This window comes from Semicossyphus pulcher, unplaced genomic scaffold, assembly GCF_022749685.1.
Source record: "Semicossyphus pulcher isolate SPU_LCO1_2020_fin unplaced genomic scaffold, fSemPul1.0.p SCAF_15, whole genome shotgun sequence".
NCBI lineage: Eukaryota > Metazoa > Chordata > Actinopteri > Labriformes > Labridae > Semicossyphus > Semicossyphus pulcher.
This window is the reverse complement of record NW_027211659.1, coordinates 25,064,370-25,085,356: the sequence shown is the minus strand read 5'-3', so window position 1 is coordinate 25,085,356 and position 20,987 is coordinate 25,064,370. Positions and strand designations below refer to the sequence as shown.

At 41.1% G+C, this 20,987-nt stretch overlaps 1 protein-coding gene and 1 pseudogene across 2 annotated transcripts; both read left to right on the top strand.

The window, feature by feature from the left end:
- Positions 1 to 343: 343 nt before the first annotated feature.
- On the top strand, positions 344 to 2,875 carry LOC138592035 (high affinity cGMP-specific 3',5'-cyclic phosphodiesterase 9A-like; annotated as a pseudogene).
- A 3,890-nt stretch (positions 2,876 to 6,765) lies between these two features.
- On the top strand, positions 6,766 to 20,947 carry lss (lanosterol synthase (2,3-oxidosqualene-lanosterol cyclase)). 2 transcript variants are annotated; one of them, XM_069663222.1, is made up of 22 exons: positions 6,766 to 6,801; positions 8,149 to 8,317; positions 9,253 to 9,391; positions 9,552 to 9,636; positions 10,045 to 10,166; positions 10,627 to 10,723; positions 11,505 to 11,640; positions 13,393 to 13,501; positions 13,831 to 13,949; positions 14,035 to 14,132; positions 14,312 to 14,339; positions 14,670 to 14,726; positions 15,763 to 15,834; positions 15,999 to 16,049; positions 16,151 to 16,300; positions 17,520 to 17,616; positions 18,120 to 18,225; positions 18,901 to 18,966; positions 19,053 to 19,133; positions 19,282 to 19,452; positions 19,758 to 19,836; positions 19,964 to 20,947. In XM_069663222.1, exons 1-22 carry the CDS (start codon positions 6,788 to 6,790, stop codon positions 20,099 to 20,101), a joined length of 2,184 nt encoding a protein of 727 aa, XP_069519323.1. In that variant the 5' UTR covers positions 6,766 to 6,787; the 3' UTR covers positions 20,102 to 20,947. The 2 variants fall into 2 exon arrangements, with proteins under 2 accessions (XP_069519323.1, XP_069519322.1); XM_069663221.1 differs by having other exon boundaries at positions 9,552 to 9,660.
- The last annotated feature ends 40 nt before the right edge of the window (positions 20,948 to 20,987 follow it).

Below are 20,987 nucleotides of genomic sequence, written 5' to 3'. Positions count from 1 at the left end.
GCTCCAAATCCTCAGCTGGTCGCGTTTCTGCACAGATGAACCTGAAAGAGAGAAAGAGAGAGATAAACCCACCCCACACTAGCCTTGAAACTCCGAACCTTAAACCTGATAATAAAGCTGCTCCAGATCCTCAGCTGGTCGCGTTTCTGCACAGATGAACCTGAAAGAGAGAAGGAGAGAGAGAGACAGACCCACCCCACCCTAGTTTTGAAACTCCGAACCTTAAACTTGATAATGAAGCTGCTCCAGATCCTCAGCTGGTCGCGTTTCTGCACAGATGAACCTGAAAGAGAGAAGGCGAGAGAGAGAGATAAAAGGTTTTTTAAAGAATCATGACGTCAGAATGACGCCACTGACCAACAGCGCGGATCAGCTGCGCATGTGCCACCACGTAATTCGTCCTTTTATCTATGATGGAACGTTGTGGAATCGGTAGAAAAACAAAGGGTTCGGAGTTCGTTCACAATGCTGTTCTTCCAGTGCTGTTCCTGCTATTCAAGGGGCCCATTGGTGAGATGGGCACAAAGCGGCCAGTTCACAACACGCACTCCTCTGCTTGTCACTCACACAGGGACGCACAGCATCGCTCCTCCTCATAAAACCTGATAATAAAGCGGATACAGATCCTCAGCTGGTCGCGTTTCTGCACAGATGAACCTGAAAGAGAGAGAGAGAGGAAAGTTGAATCTACCTTGGGAGGAGAGAGAGAGAATCTACATATAACCTCGGTTCGAAAGATCAGTGACATCATATTATCGTCATGTGTTCCTTCCTTGTACGTAAGTAATGATGTCATATTTCTGGAATCAGCAGCGACCAGTGACATCATGATGCCAGCTCTCAACGCACAGTTGTCAGTTAAGTAAAGTTAAAAGTTAAAAATGAAGATCAATATATTAAATATGGATCAGATTTTGCTGACAGCCGCACGTGGAGTAAAAAGGAGCTTCAAGAAAGCAGTTTAGTTCACAATGCTGTTCTTCCAGTGCTGTTCCTGCTATTCAAAGGGCGCACTGGTGAGATGGGCATACAAAGGCCAGTTCACAACACGCACCCCTCAGCTTGTCACTCACACAGGGACGCACAGCATCGCTCCTCCTCCTGAGGAAATATCGTTTAGTGACACAGTGAAATAAAGTTATGGGGACAAGCTTTCCCCCCTCTTCTCCTCGCATCATCATACTGCTTTCGGTTTGGTGCTGATGTGGTGGTGGTGCCAAAAGACGTGGACAAGCTCCACATGCCAAGCTCTCCATCAGAGAGAGAGAGTGAGAGTTTCATATCATTAAAACACATGACTCTTTGTTATGTAAAAGGGTTGGCTAAAGTACAAAACAAACAGCTTTGGGACAAAAGAAGCATCTGTCTGTTGAACATATTACAGCATTTAGCAGCTAAAGAGCCGGAAATGTCAGTTAGGATGTGTTGTGGTTGTAGTTTTGTTCACGGCTCATGCACAGCCTGAAGTAAAAAAAAAAGGAGACTTTCTTCTTTAAAGAAAACTTCTGTATAGGAAGGTTTGGAAACAGATTATTAAGAACCTTAACATTACAGAAATGAGCAAAGTCCCAAGTCAGGTGAAGTAGAATAAGACGAGAAAAAAACGTGTTGATGGATGGGCCCTACAAACAAAGGACTGCCTTCGGGGAGCAGAGTTTGAATACTGTGTGATAACAAAAGTCAACGATGACTTCTATTAAATTAGTATCCCAGCTTCACGTATGCACTAATGTCACATACAGAATGTAACTCATGTAAGGACTTTTGTGTACTTTATTGAACAGAAACCATTTTTTTCTGAACCTAAACAAGAAGTTTTGTTACATAATCCTAACCAGAGGGGCTCATTCAGGAAGTGCTCCTGTGGGTTGTATAGGAGGATCGGTACAATCAACTCATATGATGGATGTAATGGTTGGAGGACTTTAATCTTTCCGTAGATGGTCGCCTGCTTTCTCCAAATGATTTGCAAGAGAATACCTCGGGTCCCTGTTCGGCATGTGTCTGTTTCTTTCTCTCTGAGGTGTATGGTTTGATCTGGCTCACTGACCTGAGGAGTAAGATGGACAACACCGACCTGCTGATCATGCTGACCTCTGCAGTCAGCCATGACCTTGACCACACAGGATACAACAACGCCTATCAGGTGTAGATACATTCCCTCTCTGTGCTTTTTAGACAGCCTTCCCTGTTCCCTCCAGTTGTGTGAATGTCACCTTCTCATTTCTGTTCAGTTTGTGTAGTTATCTGCTGAGGATGGAGCATCAATGCATACAGAACTACTTCAACATCAACTCATTTTGATCCCAATCAGAAAGTCTAACAAGTATCTGACCCTCTTTCAGATCAATGCTCGGACTGAACTCGCGCTGCGCTACAACGACATCTCTCCACTGGAGAACCACCACTGTGCTGTAGCTTTCGAGATACTGGAGAAGGTAAGGAAGACAACTCGCTGTCTGTGCAAAGCTTTCTGTTCACGCTGCCATTAAACATACATTTTAGTTTAGGGATTTGAACTGAACCCGCATAAGAACCAGGGCTAAGGTAATAAGATTAAACCTCTCAACTACGCAATGAACATGTTCCTGTTTTGTAGACAGAGAGCAACATCTTCAGAAATGTCTCTATGGATCAGTACAAACGGATTCGAGAAGGGATCATCAAGTGAGATTATCTTTCCATTTCTGTTAGCATGCACATTTTCTCATTAGGGTTAGCCGAGCAGCCGATCATATATGATTTATTCTGCTGTAACTGCAGATGCATTCTGGCCACCGACATGACGAGGCACAACTAGATTCTCAACAAGTTCAAGTCCATCCTGCCAGCTTTTGACTTCACCAACAAGGACCACAGAGACGTGGTAAGTTGAGAATGTAAGACAAGGGAGCAGGACACAATATGTTCAACGGGCAGATGCACTGAGAAATTCATGTGTCATCTTTTTGTTTCGCATTTGAGGGATGAATTAAGAATAGATAATACTGAAACAAGAAACAATGCACCTTTAAACGTATACTGAGCCGATGTTGAATCTTAAATGTATAATTCATTGTTTTGCGTTAATAAAAGTGAAAACTACCTGACTGATCGGGTGCTGATTTGACAGACAAAAAATTAAGTAAACCACGATTAACCCAGTGCATGTGATTTTAAAAATCTGCTCCATCTGATTTGATTCATTTTCTATATAGGAAAAGTACTGTAGTTCAGCCTGCTAGATATTAGAGCCCTACAGATTTATCAGTAACCAGATATCGCCCAGTGTTGGCCAATGACAGATATTGACGAATATGCTTTTCCTTGTGTTGCTATGAAAACACATAATTAAACAACGATGCATGGGATGATTAAGAAATACAGCTAAGGGAAAACTTCTATTTATAGTTTAGCGTTTGAGTAAAATGAACTTTTGTTTATTTCTCCTACTTTGAAATCAAATACTCATTGAGGTCTTTTATTTGCAGAAAATGACGACTGGTTAAGAAAAGATGTAAAAAAAAGATGTTTTTCAGAGCTTGAATAATGCAAACAAGTTCATGTTTAAACAGAATGTTTAAACTCGGGGAGAGTTCACAGATCAATATCTGGTGGAATAACCTGTTTTTTAATCACAGCTTTCATGCATCTCTGCATGCTCTCCACCAGTCTGTTACAGTCTGTTAGGTGACGTCAGGCTGCTCTTGGAGCAGCTCAACTTTGATCGATGGCTTGTGACCATCTATCTTCCTCTTGATCACATTCAGGAGGTTTTCAGTGGGGTTCGGGCCTGGATTGGGCTGGCCATGACATGTAGCTGATTTAAGGAACATCTGGAGGGGTCTCTGAATTTTTTCCAGAGCTGTAGGGTCACCAGGTTGTCCAGCAGAGGGCGCTCTGACTCTGTACTTAACATTCCCAGGGCATCTCATCTCAGTGGACAATGGTCTGCAATTTCTAAAACTGTTACATATTCTTTAATGAAGTCAGTTGTTAAAGAAAGCAGACTTCTGAGTATCTTTGCACGGTCATATTCAAGTCACATAGAAAAGGAGAAATGTAATTCCAGCTGTAAAAATCAGCTTTGTTGGCTGCAACATCAATAATCAGCTCTAAAACTTCTGTCGTATTAGTATCAAAAATCCCATTTTGGTCCGACTGCTGCAATTTTAAATCATTTTAATGTGGCTGGGTGGTGGGGAGCTGAGACACTCAGCGGACTAAGGGTAGGCTTAATGTATGATAAACCAGAGACAATAAAACTGACCCGACAACGCCACCTGGGGAATTTCACCCCAGGAAATATAAAAAACACCTTAACCAGACAAAGGCAACACAGGTTCAATAACCGAAGTAAGACAGAGACGTGGTTCCAAAAAGACAATGTAAATTTATTAATGATTTAGACTGGAAGCATCTGTGAAGAGAGGGTGTTAGTTATTGCTGTAAGGAGATAAATTAGTCAATTTAGGAGAAAATATCAAAGTTTATTACAATAATTGGTATATCTTATGCTAAAAAGACACTTCCAATCCAAGTTAATTTAAAAATAGCAAAATGGGAAGGGAAAGTGAGGGGTGCCAGCAGAGGGGAGGCAGCCTAACATCAAAGGGTGTGTTCCAGTGTAAGTGCCTAGCCTACACCAGCAGCCGGCAACCACTTCACTATGAGTGGAGATAACAAAAGGATTAAGCAAAGAAAAGCAAATAAACCAGTTGGTTCAGTTTACAAAATACATCAAGGCAAAAACAGCAGCCGATAAAAGGCCTGAAATACAGAAAATAAACCCATTACAAATTATAATTTCTTTATAACAATGTAATACATCTGTAATAAACACTCAAGTTATGTTGCCCTACTTACCAATTAACTGGCTTCACTAATACACTGAAACAAGGTGACAGCTAGCCAGACTTCAAGTCTTTATGCCTCAGGTAAAGGACCAGCAGGAAAACAGACACTTAAACCGGACACCAGTTCATATGAAGCAGAGAGGCAGACAGACAGGGGACTCAACACAGGGAACATATGGCAACCAGCAAGCAGACAGGAGAAAAAGGCAGCCATGTAGCCACAGGTGCTTTATATATGGTTCAGCTGATTAAGGGGCTGGGCCAGAGGAGGAGTTGATCTACTTTCAAGAGGCTGCATTCAAGACCAACAATGAAAAACACAGGCTAGAACCACTACTCCCACTACATTAAGGATTTTGTTATTAGACTTTTGTCTTGCGCCCCCCATAGTGTAGCTTTTATGCTTGCTCAGATATTGCTTAAGATACCTCTAGCTTTCTTTTATAAGTACTGGTTACCTGACAATTATCTGTTTGCTCCTGCTCTCGATGAAGCTGATGATGATTCTGATCATGAACGACAAGTGAGCGACATATCCAATGAGGCGCGGCCCATGGAGGTGGCTGAACCCTGGTTGGACTGTCTTCTGCAGGAATTCTACAACCAGGTAACTCAGTCATACTGTATGTTGAGACATTTCATACTCCCAAAACAACTGTTAAATATTACAGTAATGTTGTGTAATCCGTATGAAAACACTCCCTGTCTTTTACAATTAAATCTACTTTTTGAACGATAGCCTAATTAGAACTGGATAAAATAAAAATAAAAACAAATCCATCCTCAATGTAACAGAGTTAGGAATAACCTTTATTGTTGAATTTCTGCAACATTGATGTTACTGTATTATGTATGTTGCTCTGTCGCCACCTGGTGGATTAAAAACCTGGTGGGTAGGGCTCCGTACTGGCCAGAGTACTTACTTCAGCAAAGGAAAAATCTCGTGAGCTGAAGGTGGGTGCGTGGTTGTAATGCTGCAGTCGATGTTTAAATGTTTGCTTAAAACTATTGCAGTGCTCAAACCCCGAATTGAAGCCAAAACGGCCCTTCCAATGTTTTCGGCTAATTAGCTGGCAACGGATTGAGGAGCACAGAGTCACACACTCTTCTGGAGCAAATGCCACTCTTCGTTTGACACAGAACTTTATCTGATATCATTCTATATCGGAAGCTAGAGGCTGATTTTTAGATTACTAACATAATCTATAAAATATTTGTGCGTAAAACACTTATACGGTATGTTGTTTTGTTTAAACCTGAACTCAACAGTTTATACTGATGCAGAAAATATGATTAGTAGATAAATCAATCAGTTAATTTACAGAAAATGAAATGGCAACTGTTTTGATTGATTTAAGCTACTCTGAAATTTTTCAACCACCATCTGGTTGATTTCCATAAAAATCTGTAACGTATCTTGAAAGATGGAGGTTCTCTCCAGATGATGAATCCTGCCAAATAAAGAGGTCCCTGAGTTTACCTCTAGTGCCACCATGAGATTGTATTTATGACCAAGAACTTGCAAAACTGTCAAGTATTATTTTCAGCTGTACTTTTAAGTATTTTCCACAATAGAGTAGCTACTGCCAAAGCCCTCAAATTACGCGATAATGCCAGGGCTGTCATAACAATGTGAGCACATGTGTAGTGTTTGTCGTAGCAGCGCTCTGATTGGAGAACCTCACGGCAGACCCGCCCATTTCCCCGCCTAACCGGTTTCTGATTGGACCGCTGAGTCTCTGCCCATGTCTCTCCATGTAGAGAACTCCTCGGACGGCACCGCGAGGTCCGACGGGAGATGAAGTCTGAAATGCATTGAACAACAACAGATACACTCCTCAAAGAACTGCTATTCCCATGAAAGGAGTAGAGAGGGCAAAACCCACGGAATAGCCAAAGAGAAACTCATTCATACAGTCGAGGATTCAGTCCAGTACATCTCAGTAACAGACATGACGGAGGGAACGTGAGTATTTTTTTAGCGGATAATATCGACGACATTACAAAAAACAAAGTGTGTTAAAGCAATTGAAACTAAATTATTGTCTGTCAAATTTTAGGTTAACATGTAGGCTTTCTGTGACTGAACTACAGTGTAGTTACAACAGTTTCATATTAAGTGTTGTATCCCTGTAACAAGTTGATTTTAGTTTTCTGAGTTAAGGCGACGTCTGTACTTTCGTAGGATGAGAGACCAGTAATTTAGAGTATGTCAGGGTTGATACATGTACTGAACAGACTACTTTATGTGCCAATTTATATAGGTACATAAATAAAGGGAAATAATTTAGCTTGGTGATTGTTAAATTAGGCTACTATATCTTACAGATAGATCAAGATCAATTGTAATGAAAGAGCTGTACTGTTTGCTCAGCAATATGCAAGATATGACCCTGGAGGTGTGCATAAGTTTACAGTGTAAAAGGTAGGTCACTCTTTCGTTGACAACCAAATGTTGTGCTTTGTAAAAAAAGTAATTTTTGCATATAACGTATTAAGTAGAATTTAAATTTAAATATGCAGCTATGTTTTCTTGAGTTCTTCCAATGTAGGCTCCTTTTGTTTTACAAAAAGGCAACACTTATTTGACAGCTGCAGTTACCTGTTTCTTTGTATACTCAAACTTTAGACAGAAAAGGCTGTCGTGACCAATAGTAGCTCCACATGAACCAGCAACAAAATTAAATAGCTTATATTGTTGTGCACCATTCATTCTTTTTCCACCACTTCATAAATATGCTCATAATTGAAGCAAGCAATAAATAAAGTTAAAAAGCCCCTTTCCCTCTGACAAAATTAAAAACCAAGCATGAGCATCTATAAGTAGCTTATCCTAGGAGAATAGCACAAATTGATTAAGGAATGGACACCCAAAAATGTTCCCCCCTTGAAAGTTTTGACTGATGAAAAGCTTTGGGATGAAAAAATATTGCAGAGTCCCACTTTGAAAAATGCAGTATATGCAATACCGGGGTATATGACAAAAATACACCTCCCATGTAGGCAACAAAAAAATGTATGGTTCAACAGAGGTGCCCTTAACACACCATAAAATGAAGACATTAATGCATGGGTAGAAATTGTGTCGTCTAGATTGTCCAGTAGAGGGCGCTCAGACTCCATAGCTTATACAGCTGGAAAGAGAACGATCAACACTAGAAGTGGTTTAACATGTATGTATTGGTACAACATCCAAGAAAAAAGGTCTATTAATATTACACCTCAAAAACTCACAATACCATCTTCTATAATTGAAATCTGCATCAGTATCGTTCTGAAAATGCTCACATGGGTCTTGTACTACTCTTTTTAGGCACCTGCGGAGGCGAGGGGGGCCGTACAGGACGGAGCCGGCCACAGACCTGAGCCGCTGGAGGCTGTCTAATGTGGAGGGCAGGCAGACGTGGCGCTATGTGGAGGATCAGGATGCCCCTGACAGAGCGCAGACGATGCTGGAAGCACATGCTCTGGGCCTCGACACGGTAGGCTCTGAATATTGTATTGTAATATTTTGTTGTTTTTTAAGCATGGAAATAAGGCCCTAATGAAATAGTTTGTTTCAAATGGTTAAAAGTGGGCCTGCTGGGGCGATAAATAATTCAATAAAATGTAGTTTTTTAATTTTAATTATCTAATATGTGCACTAAAATTTGTTACGCATATGTGGATGGAATTTTTCACCACTGCATTGCCCGCTTTGCATGCATTGCTCACATTGAATTTTGCTCTAAAAATGTATGATGAAACACTTCAACTGAGTCTCAATTTTTGATGGAAGTAACAGTGTGTAACTGATAACTAACTAACTAAAGGCTTTGGAGGGCCTCAGAATATTTTCAGATTTTTAACTGGGCCACTGTTTTCTTAAGATTGGGAAGATCAAATCTAAAACAAAAACTTTAGATATGGCTAAATGGAAATCACTTTACTTCATGTTCACCGTTTTAAACACCGCCGTATCCCATACTGTTTAATGTTTACTTCATGTGCTGTCTTCAGTTTTGTAGATCTCTCTGTCATAGCCTTCAGTTTTTGCATCTTTTAACCTCTCTTGCTTTCTCTCCGCTGTTTTCTTCTCGTCACTTTTCTGTCTGTAAACAGACCGACGTCAAATTTACTGGACTTCTTTCAGCAGATTGATATGATTACAGTTAGTCCTCCAGATTCTGAGACTAGAGCCGCCTCCCTAGCAATGGTCTGTTCTTCATAGCAACGGTCTGCTATAGAAAAATAGCAGACCTCAGAATGCCATGATTAGAAAAGTGTTTAACACAACCTGATACTTACTCTAATGTGCAAAAACTACAGCTGGTAGAATAGAAACTTTAAGTAGTTACTATAGCTGTACAATAACTGCCAGTTCCTGAAGTATAAGATTTCTCTGGTGTTAATATCTAATCACTAATTTTCTCAACAGAGTCAGTTTGTGTCTGGCTCCCTGGCTGCACACACGGCTGTAGACGCAGCACTGAAAGGGATGAACTTCTACAGCCACCTCCAGGCCGAGGACGGTCACTGGGCGGGGGACTACGGAGGACCTCTCTTCCTGCTTCCAGGTAAAGCTGAATCATCCTCCTGCATTTTTAATTCTACACCTTTTTTCTGCAGAAGATGCCTTTTGTCCTACCATGGAAAAGTACAGCAGAGGATTAATGTTATCCGTGTTTTTGCACCTGTGCTTCTGTCGCTGTATGGATGTCTATTTCTGTGCGTCAGGTCTCCTGATCACGTGCCATGTGGCTAAGATCCCTCTGAGCGAGGCCTGGAAGAAGGAGATGGTGAGGTACCTGCGCTCTGTTCAGCTGCCAGATGGAGGCTGGGGTCTGTAAGTCAATAGCACATGTTATTTTGTCTTTCGATATCCACTCATGTGATTCTACTTCTGATTAAGGTCACAGTAACAGGAACAGGAAATAAAGGTGTGGGTTGCCTGGTTAATTAAAGCAAAAGTGTCCGTACTTTTTAAAGCTGTACAAACATAATTTTGTCATAGAATTATAAAGAAACTACAAAGTCAGTGAGTAAAATGTTACATCATTATATTGTTGTAACTGCTGCAAAAAGACTGGTGCAGTTACAGCTGGAAGTGTTTATTTATAACCGTAGCTCTAAACAGTGAGTACAGGAGAAATGTCTTAAAACATGCACACTCGGTCTGTCTGGAATATTAATTATGGCAATATTCTTGATGTGTTTTGTTTTTCTTCAGACATATTGAAGATAAGTCTACCGTCTTTGGCACAGCGCTAAGTTACACCTCATTAAGGATCCTGGGAGTCGAGCCCGATGATCCAGATATGGTCCGAGCTAGGAACAACCTGCACAGCAAAGGTGGGCAGTTAATAAAATGTGTCTTACTTTTTTTTAAAGATTATTTTTTGGGCTTTTGCCTTTAATCAATAGGACAGCTGAAGATAGACAGGAAATGCAGGGAGTACAGAATGGGGGATGACATGCACTACATGATCAGCAGACCGGGAGTCGAACCTGCGATCAGTGCGACGAGGTCTGTAGCCTCTGTACATGGGGCGCCTGCTCTACCAACTGAGCCAAACCAGCGCTCCCAATGCGTCTTATTTATTATTGAATCTGCAGTCAGTGAAAACATCACTGATTACTGATCATCGTTCTGTACTAAAAACACAAAGCAATCAAATGTGAAAAATGGTTTCCAGAAATTGTGAATATGTAACTGCTGTGTGGTTAGTAAAGGCACGTGAGCAGTCCCTGCTCCAAGAAAAAACTATGTCACTTCAAACTAAAGCTGTCTGTGATTTAATTTCTTCTGCAGGCGGGGCTGTAGGGATTCCCTCATGGGGTAAATTCTGGTTGGCCATTTTAAATGTCTACAGCTGGGAGGGGATGAACACGCTGCTACCAGAGATGTGGTAAGTTGCACATTATTACATCGCATTTTGTCCTCTTCTAGCCATCTGTCATGCTTTATATACACTGAAAAATCATCAGGATTTCAGCTGAGGTCAGAGGAAACAGGATTATGTTATCATTTAAAACTCTTCCATCAAAATGAAGCTAAAATGGTGCTGTGATATTTGGATTTTCTCCAGGAGAGGTTGTCCAAACACTGAAATCTGCGATGCCATGCTTTAACTTCATAGGTTGTCTGAAGGCGAACAAGCATGTGAACAAAGGCAGGCTAAATATAAAAGATATAAGGAGATAGTATGACACAAAATAACTATGCTTATTATCAGTGTACCTACAAAAAGTGCACCATAGGCAGCAGAAAGGACTTGAGCCCATGCAGGACATATGTGAGATACATGTCATAAAGTGATAAAAGATTATACAAATTCTAGATTATAAATGAGACACAAAAGGTAATAAGGTCTTGGTTTGCCATCAGTGTAGACAGTTTATCAAACTGGGGAACGCTGTCGCTTTGAAGGTATAAAAAGAGACAAAACGTCTACTTAAGTATTGTTTTTGTAAGAAGGATGTTATCTCAAATTCCTTGTTTTAAATATTGAGTGACAAGTTGTTTAAGTTCTGACTTTGCAGGAAAAAAAACTTGAATATCTCTGACATTAAAGTGGTTGTTTTGTTCTCGCAAATAATTTTTTTCTCCTCCATCCATCCTCCTTCATTGTATTGATTTCATTTCGAGTAAATAATCAGTAAATCTAAACGTTTTTTTATCTGTTCTAGGCTGTTCCCAACATGGATGCCAGCTCATCCCTCCACCCTGTGGTGTCACTGTCGACAAGTCTACCTCCCCATGAGCTACTGTTATGCTGTCAGACTGGCTGCAGACGAGGACTCCCTGGTGCTCAGCCTTCGACAGGTGCTGAACTAATATTATACCACAAGGGGGCGTCATAATCAGTACAGACAGTCAATGATGAACTCATTGACATTTAAAACAGAGACGAGAGGTGGTGTTCTTTTCAGTCCCCGGGTGCATTTTGCTGTTTGCTGTGTATCTAATTATCTCTGCTAAATACAGGCAATATCTTCTAATATTCTAATATAATTAAAGATTATTAAACATCAGTTAACTCACTTCTTTTTTGATTAACTGAAGGCTATGAAGTGCCAGAGAAAAGTAAAAATGCCCATCACAAGATTGTAGAATCACGAGATTGCACGAGTCACCCAATACAAAGAGATGTTTGATTTAGAATAACATAATACGGAAAATATCAGAAAACTGTCAGCGCTGGATCTACAAACGTACAAATATTTCAGATTTTTGCTTAATCAATGACATAAATGTTTAACGGATAATTCTTTCATCTCTTATTTTATTTACTAATTTAATTTGATGTCACCCTTTGGCTTCTTTCTTTCGAGTTAACCCTTCAACTCTAAAGTTTTTCTCTGCATAAAAAGCAGAGCTCTGTATGCAGCTTGGGTGAAGTTCAAGTAAGTTTTATTTTTGAGGCTTTGAAATTGCATTTTTGGCAAAAGATGTTAAACTTACAGTCCTTTTTCACAAATGAAAAACTGGAATGTATCATTGTTAGAATCTCAGACGAATACGATCTTACGATGTTGCATTTTGCCTTGAGTTTGGTTTGTGTTCACACGGCAGCTTTTACCAGCAGACCAAAGGAATTTCCACGTGGGGAAACTCCCTGAAGTAACCAAAGAAAGAGAGCACACTTCTCAAACACACTTCACACGATTCCACAGTTATTGTAGATATTACTATTAGAGCCTCCCCTCGTCGCTCCCCCACGTCTGTCCTCACACCCCACTCGTCTTGTCACGGGTCAGCACCCATTAAGAACCCACAAGTCAAGTCACTGTTTTTATTGTCCAGAATGGGCAATTTGTACTGCAGTAAGCACAAACCAAAACAAGAAACATACAATACAATATAGAAACATGCAGCAGTCGACATAAGTGACATCCAGAGTGACTTGTACTTATGCACAGGTGAGAATTGTCGTACACACTCCTCTGGAGCAGGCTCAGTGTCCACCATGACCCCACAGGGGCTATAAATAATAATAATAATAATAAATAATGCACCTAGCAACGTCACAGTTATTTTTATTATGCACAGTGTTTTGGTTTGCTTCCTGTATTAGGTCCTACTTTAAGTCCGTTTATGTTCTCACCTGAGTCCTGTCTTTTCTCTCTGACCATGGTCCGGTGGTTTGGTCCGCACCAGAGTTCGAATGCGTGTTCTCACCTGTCCAAATGAGTCAGACTGTCGGAGTAAAGTCCGAAAGCTGTCAGGTGGCAAAGCACACTTAGTAAGGTGTTGGGTCATCATGAGTCTCCATACAAATCTCCATACCAAGTCTCCCATTGGTGTCGAGCTTGGTTGAGATCTGGTCAAATGATTCAGTGAGCCTGTGGACCCTGGGTTTGAAGTATCATCATCACTTATATCTCTCCTCTCTCTGTGTATCAGTGTCGGAGTATCCAGGCCTGAACTCTCACTTTCCTGGACTCCACTTTCCTTTAGACTACGCAGAGGGAGCAGCTCAATTCTGTTTTTCTTGGACTGGACTGACATATGTACCTCTTCCTCAATCAGACACATGTCCACTTTATTTTGTTTATCTTGTTCTTTGTTCCGTAGGAGCTTTATGTCCAGGACTATACCACCATTGACTGGCCAGCTCAGAGGAGCAATGTGGCAGCATGTGATATGTACACACCTCACAGCACGCTGCTCACAGTCGCCTACAGTAAGTGTGACCAGCACCTACGCCTACAGTAGCATGGATCTGGAAAAACAGGCAGTATGAAATGACTGTTAACAAGCTATACATGCAGCTGTATATAATCTAATTACAAGCAAGTGTGACTGTTCCCATAAAGGTGATGAAATACAAATGTTTTGCACAACTGAAGTGGGACATGGGAAGTAGAGAAAAACGGAGGCATATCCCTGGTTACAGGATGTTTTTTATGCAATGTTAAAAAGGAGTGATGTCTTTTTTCCACTGGTATTTCCCTGGAAGTTGCTCCATGAATCATCCCCTGACCTTGTGACTCTGTTCCTGTTCCCCTGCAGTGGTATTAAATGTGTACGAAGCCCACCACAGCATGACACTGAGAGGAAGGGCGGTGAAAGAGTTGTATGAGCACATCCAGGCTGACGACCGCTTTACGAAATGTATCAGCATTGGACCGGTAATTTACACAATAAAGTACAAGAAAAAACACAGAAAGAAAAAAGAGGGCAGAGGGTTTAAACATGAAGTATCTTCCTCTTTAGATCTCCAAGACTATCAACATGCTGGTGCGCTGGTATGTGGATGGTCCCTCGTCTCCAGTCTTTCAGGAGCATGTGTCCAGGATCCCAGACTACCTCTGGTCAGTCAGCCAGTCTCTAAAAACAGACTTCTGTTCCCTATCTTATAATGATTATGTAGAAAACTCGTGTAAGGTACAGGATATTGTTATATATGTTGCGTCATGTTGCAAACTGTTCATTCAGAAGTTATAAATTCTTGACCAAAGATTCACAAGAAAGTAATTTGTCTGTGTTGCAGGTTGGGATTGGATGGCATGAAAATGCAGGTGAGAATTCTCTCTCTCCTCCTTTACAGTAGGTGTAGTTTGGTATGTGTACAAAGGTAAACAATGGAGGGATTGTACCATTAAAACCCATTAAGGGTTGAGTTGCTCAGATTTCTCAGAAAGGGCTCAGAATAAATGAGCCTGTGAGATCATGTTCGATAATTAAGGAGTGTCCTGAGAACTATCTTAATTCACTTTTTAACTTACAATATTTTAGCTTACTTCCTGGTTCGAGCTTTTTAATGTGTCCTTCAATAAGAGATGAAGTGCACTAAGGGACTTCAAATTCAACTTAATCAGAGTGTTTGACTGCTTTTGTGTTGTGCACAGGGGACCAATGGATCTCAACTCTGGGACACTTGCTTTGCTGTACAGGCTTTCCTTGAGGTAAAATTTCCACTCGTGTTTTCAGTGTTTTTATCACAATATCGTATTATATTTAATGTTTATTCAGACACCTGACTGCAATGGCCAATAAAGGAGTGCTGGTTTAGGTTTAGGGCAGGTGCCCCATATACAGAGGATACAGTCCTCTACGCATTGATTTCAGGATCGACTCCCGACCTGCCTATCATTTGGTGAATGCCCACTTAGGAGCATATAGTATAAAAATGTAAGACAAGGTTTATTTTGATCTAATTTGTTCTTTTTTTGTTAGCTGCAGCCTTAGCTGTGATTGGCCCACAGCCTTTTAGGCAGACCACCAAGAAAAGCATTGCAGTTCTTCAACAGACAAGACAATATTGTGCATGCATATACAAGTTTTCCAGCACCAGCCAAAACTTTCTCAAGGGACTGGATTATAAAGGCTTATTCGCCAAGACCAGTTTAAACAGATGACCTCATGGGATTTAGAAATTACGCCCCAACGTCTGTTTAGTGCAGCACATTCTCACAGGCTATGTCACTTTCCACATGCCCTCTGTGTACGTAATGTGCAATGAATTTTTACTTTAAAATGATGGAAATGACAAGATGACAAGCAACCTCAGAAATGATCACTCGAGGTACCTAAGTATATTAGTCCTGTGCGAATAGGCCTTATTATGCTGATAATCAGCTGATGATGATCTGTTTATGTGGCCTAGAGGCAACATTAACAAACTGAAATGCAGTGGACCCAATATTGAGCCCTGAGGGACGCCACCTAAGCTGTAAAATTTCTCAAGTCATAAAATTCGCAAGAGAGAATTTTTGTTTCAAGACAAGTTGTTAAACAGACACACGCTGAGTTAGAAAACCTTTTACACAGGTCGATCAATTGTTTCAGAAGCTGCATTTAAATCTATTTTACTTCAATAGTCACTTTTGTCATTTCTTATTTGTAGATTATTGATCGCTATGAGAAGAGCTATTTGAGTACTGTTGTTGGCATAACATCCTGATTGAAGGCTATCATGAAGCTGTTGGTCCTCACTTACAGGCAGGAGCCCAGGATAATCCCAGACTAGCCGAGTGCCTCCGCGATGCCCATCAATTTCTCAGAATAACACAGGTACCACCAACATCTCAGTTACACAGGAAGGACCCATAGCTTTATATTTTACTGTCAGAGTGTTTGGCAGTAATTATTTACGCTCCAGTTATCTCTACTAGATACATTTAGGTTTGCAAGATTAAATCAAGTCCCGTGCCTGACTAGTTTTTCCACTCTAATAGATACCTGAGAATCCTCCCGAGTACCAGAAGTACTACAGACAGATGAACAAGGTAAAACTAATAATAAACTTTTAGAATTATTGTTGAATATACAGAAATGGCCTCTTTACTTCATGTTTATGCACTTTTTTATCCCTACATTGTTTTGTTAGGGAGGCTTCCCCTTCAGTACACGTGACTGTGGTTGGATCGTGGCTGACTGCACAGCGGAGGGTCTGAAGTCAGTGATGCTGCTGCAGGAACTCTGTCCCTCCATCGATGAGCATGTCACCTCAGAGCGCCTGTATGATGCTGTCAATGTGGTGAGTTGGGAGTTGGTAAATGAATGGAAGACAAATTAACATTTTGTTTTATACACAAATTAACTTAAAGTTGTAATCTCGGAGATCTCATTTTCGTTCTCTTTGGCGGCACCTATGGCGATAAAGGGTAATTGCGGGAGCACACTTCCCAGATATCCAGACGGTGTTGCATGTGTGACGTCCACGGTCGGCTCCGGTTGTAACTCTTGATTTTCCTGGCTGACGGTCGCTTTCCTTTTCAGACTGTTTGCTTCATCTGAGCGTCGAGTTTGTTTCTTTTTCTTTGGATTTTCACTTCTTGTTGAAGTTGTATCTGTAGTCATCCATCTTTTCTTTGTTTGTTCAGCCATAGTAGATTACTGTTTACTCGCAACACTTGCAGAGAGCGGAAAAGTAGCCGCTTAGCTCCGCCTACCCTCTCTGGCAGACCAACCACTGCTGGCTGATGGAAAACGCGTCACTAACTGGGCACCGCTTGTGATTTCTTTCCGTGAAAGTCGCCACAGACACCCAGTCTGTAATACTGCAAATGCAAAGGCTTTCATCAGTTGGCCATAGGCTCAGTCACCATTGTTTTACCTCATTCAGCAATAGATAGAGACCTAACAGACATTTATTTCATTTTAAAATCTTCGAGAATATTACTTTAAGTCCCTTTTCATAGTTTAAGCAGATATACCACCTTTGCCAACATCACTGGTTTAAAGGAATTGGTCGACATTTTGGGAAATATGCATATGCAGTTTTCTTCCAGAAAAGTAGACAAGAAGAGAGATACATCTCTCATATCTGGTAATAAATATAAGAACTCCTAGCCTGCCTCTGTGCCGCTATGTGTTGTATTGAATCACATGAAAATAAGAATTGTTGTGTTTTTGTTACCTTAGAATGAGCTCTTTAGATCTACAAGGAAGCAAATCCCCATGAACTCCACCATGAAGCACCCCATGTTTCTTTTTGCACCCTAGATTGGACAAACCAGACACTTGCTTTGAGAGAGCCTTCTGCATTTTTAGCCTGTTTCATGGAACCTCACCATTAGATGCCAATAAATCCTACACACTGCTCTTTAAAAGCGCATTCACAATATGCCATATCCGGTTCGTTTAATCCATCGTCAAACTAAAATCCAGACTAATACCAGTTTTTCTCATACGTATTGTATGTGCTACTGCAAAAATCATCGCAGCTCTTTCACTCTCTGTTTATCTTCTTGTAGCTGCTGAGCATGAGAAACCCTGATGGTGGATTTGCGACATATGAAACAAAGAGAGGAGGGAAACTCCTGGAGCTGCTCAACCCCTCTGAGGTGTTCGGTACGTCGGTTTCCCAAACAACTACAGTCAACACTTCAACACTGCCAGAGACTTCAAACATCACTTTCAATTGATGACGCAGTTATAATTTTTATACATTAACAAATAACAGTAAGGCATGATACAGAAGTCACTGCTGTTTGAGGAATGTATAACAATAACAGAATTGTGCATGTTGTTGCCTGAGCCGGGAGTCCTTAAGCTGAGTTCACCGCCAGGACGGTCAGTGTTGCTCAACCTGCAAATATGCAGATGTGAAAAAGGGAAACAGGCAGTCACATATAAACATGACATTCGTGTCTCCTTTCAACATTCAACACTAGAAAACGTTTTCCATTGCACTCCATATGTTGCAATATTGTGACCTTTTCAGTATCCACGGGCAAAGAGCCGTGTGTGGTCATGTTCCCTGTGAAAAAGGGGATATAGAATGTGTTGTGAAATCTCTCTCTCTCTCTCTGTCTCTTTTTCTCCTCCTCTTACACTCAAACACACACAAACAGGTGACATCATGATAGATTACACCTATGTGGAGTGTACCTCAGCAGTGCTGCAGGCCCTGAGGCACTTCCAGAAAGCCTACCCTGAACACCGTGCTGAGGAGATAAGGTACACGACACACTTACACTGATTTTTGTACATTATTGGTTTCAAATTAAAGTGATAATAACGAAGATTTTCATTTAAATAAATGTCTGTTAAGTCTCTATCTATCGCCGAATGAGCTAACACAATGGTGTTTGAGGCTATGGCCCACTGATGAAAGCCTTTGCATTTGCAGTATTACAGACTGGGTGTCTTTGGCGACTTTCACGGGAAAAAATCACAAGCGGCACTCAGTTAGTGAGGTGTTTTCCATCAGCCAGCAGTGGTTGGTCTGCCAGAGAGGGTAGGCGGAGCTAAGTGACTGTTTTTCCGATCTCTGCAAGTGTCGCGAGTAAACAGTAATCTACTATGGCTGAACAAACACAGCAAAGATGGATGACTACAGATACAACTTCAAAAATAAGTGAAAATCCAAAGAAAAAGAAACAAACTCGACGCTCAGATGAAGCAAACAGTCTGAAAGGGAAATCGACCGTCAGCCAGGAAAATCAAGAGTTACAAAAGGAGCCGACCGTGGACGTCTGGTTATCTGGGAAGTGTGCTCCCGCAATTGCTAAATAGAATGAAACTGAGTACTTCTAGATCACTTTGAGTATAAAAAGAGATAATGTCTCAGTTGAAATTCAAAATGAAACTCTGAAGGTTTTCTGTTCACATGTCTGTCGGTTTCTTTGTCAGCTCCACTTTAAGAGAGGGACTGGAGTACTGCAGGAAGGTGCAGAGGCCTGACGGATCCTGGGAAGGGTGAGACTACACCTACTATTTTTGTATCTGATTTCTTTCTGACCTAATTGATGTGTCGTGAAATAATCCTTTGTGCTCCTGCTCAGGTCCTGGGGAGTTTGCTTCACATATGGAATATGGTTTGGCCTTGAAGCCTTTGCTTGTATGGGCCACGTCTACACAGATGAGTAAGAGTTGCAAACACTGAACAACAAATATCACTTTTGATACACAACAACGAGTAGACTCTCCTATACTTAACTTGTTGAGGCACACGGGACATATATAAATTCCTCACCTACATACCTAATGACACTGTTGTTCCTCTGTTGCCAGGCATGTGTGTGTAGAGGTGCAGAAAGCGTGTCAATTCCTGCTGGACCGGCAGATGCCAGACGGAGGCTGGGGGGAGGACTTTGAGTCGTGCGAGCAGCGGAGCTACATCCAGAGCAGCTCTGCCCAAATCCACAACACCTGCTGGGCTCTGTTAGGCCTCATGGCTGCCAGGTGAAGCTTAACTTGGGTTTGTCCAAGTGTTTAGACATCTCATGAGAAAATGTATATGTTTAGGCAGTGTGTTGGTCCAGGTCAGAAGATCTTCTGTTGGTATAGTCATTTATTTGTTTGTCTATTATACGGATATTTTATTTATTTACTGTTGCCCTTTATTGCAACCAGGCTGCATTGCATTATATCTCTACAGTTAACTAAATCAACTTCCAGAAGTTGAAAGTAATTGAATCTCATCAAAATAAATGTAACCATAAACATATTATAAAATCAATGTAATCAATGTGTTTTCTAATCACCAGGCATCCAGACCGACGGGCCGTAGAGAGAGGAGTACAGCTGCTGATTGAGAAGCAGCTGCCCAACGGAGACTGGCCACAGGTTATTAGTTTTCATGACAAATACTCAAACTGCACCTGACCTACTTACTGCCACAAAGTATCTAATAGTGATTTAATAAATTTAAATGTAACGTGAGCTTTAATATGTGATGTCTCACCCTCCTCAGGAGAACATCTCAGGTGTGTTCAATAAGAGCTGTGCTATCAGCTACACCTCCTACAGAAATGTCTTCCCAGTCTGGACCCTCGGCCGCTTCTCAACCCTCTACCCCAGCAGTCCTCTGGCTGGGAAGGTGAAGCTGTGAAGAGAAAAAGAGGTCATTTTTTATGCAATCTCAGATCACATTGGCTTTAGTCTGACGACAATGTAGCCTCTAGGGACAATGGTGAACCTGCCGGGCGTGTAGCCAGTGGTTGGTGATAAACGACTTTCAGTCAGTACTTCCGTTTTCACGTGCTGCATTGTTTTTCAGATAAAGAACACGTTTTTCTTGTGATAACTTTAATTGATGTCTCTTAAGTTTGCCGGAATTTCAACATCATAATGCAGATGAGTAAAAAGTCAAAATGAAGCTTTGTCAGGTCTGTCCTCAAGAGGAGAAGAAAACTACTTTTAAAATGCTCGTTTGTTGAACGGAGGTTGGATCGATAATTTCTGATGCATTCGAGGAAGTCGGGAAATCTGAACACTGAACGGCTTTCGTGAAACCTCATCAGGGAATTTATGTCAAGTTGAATTTTTAATAAGAAGCTAAATCAACGTGAAGAAGAAGCTAAATGACCGCTGATGGGAGCCTTGATGTCATTACAGCACATAACTCCTCGCCTGCTTTTGCTCTCCACACGGACTGTTCTTCCTGCATACGCTGCATCCATCTGCCAGGATGAAGGAACACAAAGTCTACAACTAAAGAACAATCAGCTTTCAATTATGCATATTTCAATGTGCATCTCTTTTAGTGTCTCAATGTTCACTATGTTATCTCTTCAGTTGTGCTTTCCAGAGTTGAATCTATCAAACAAAGATGTTCTATGTTGACATTCCAACACCCACCAGGGCTCCTCTGACAATCTGCTGCTATCTAAGACGCCCAGTTCATGTGCACTGGTTTTTGAAGTGTCGAAAGCATTCATGTCCATGTTGCCTTAAGTTCCCACATTTATAATAAAGATTTTTTATGGTATTATCTT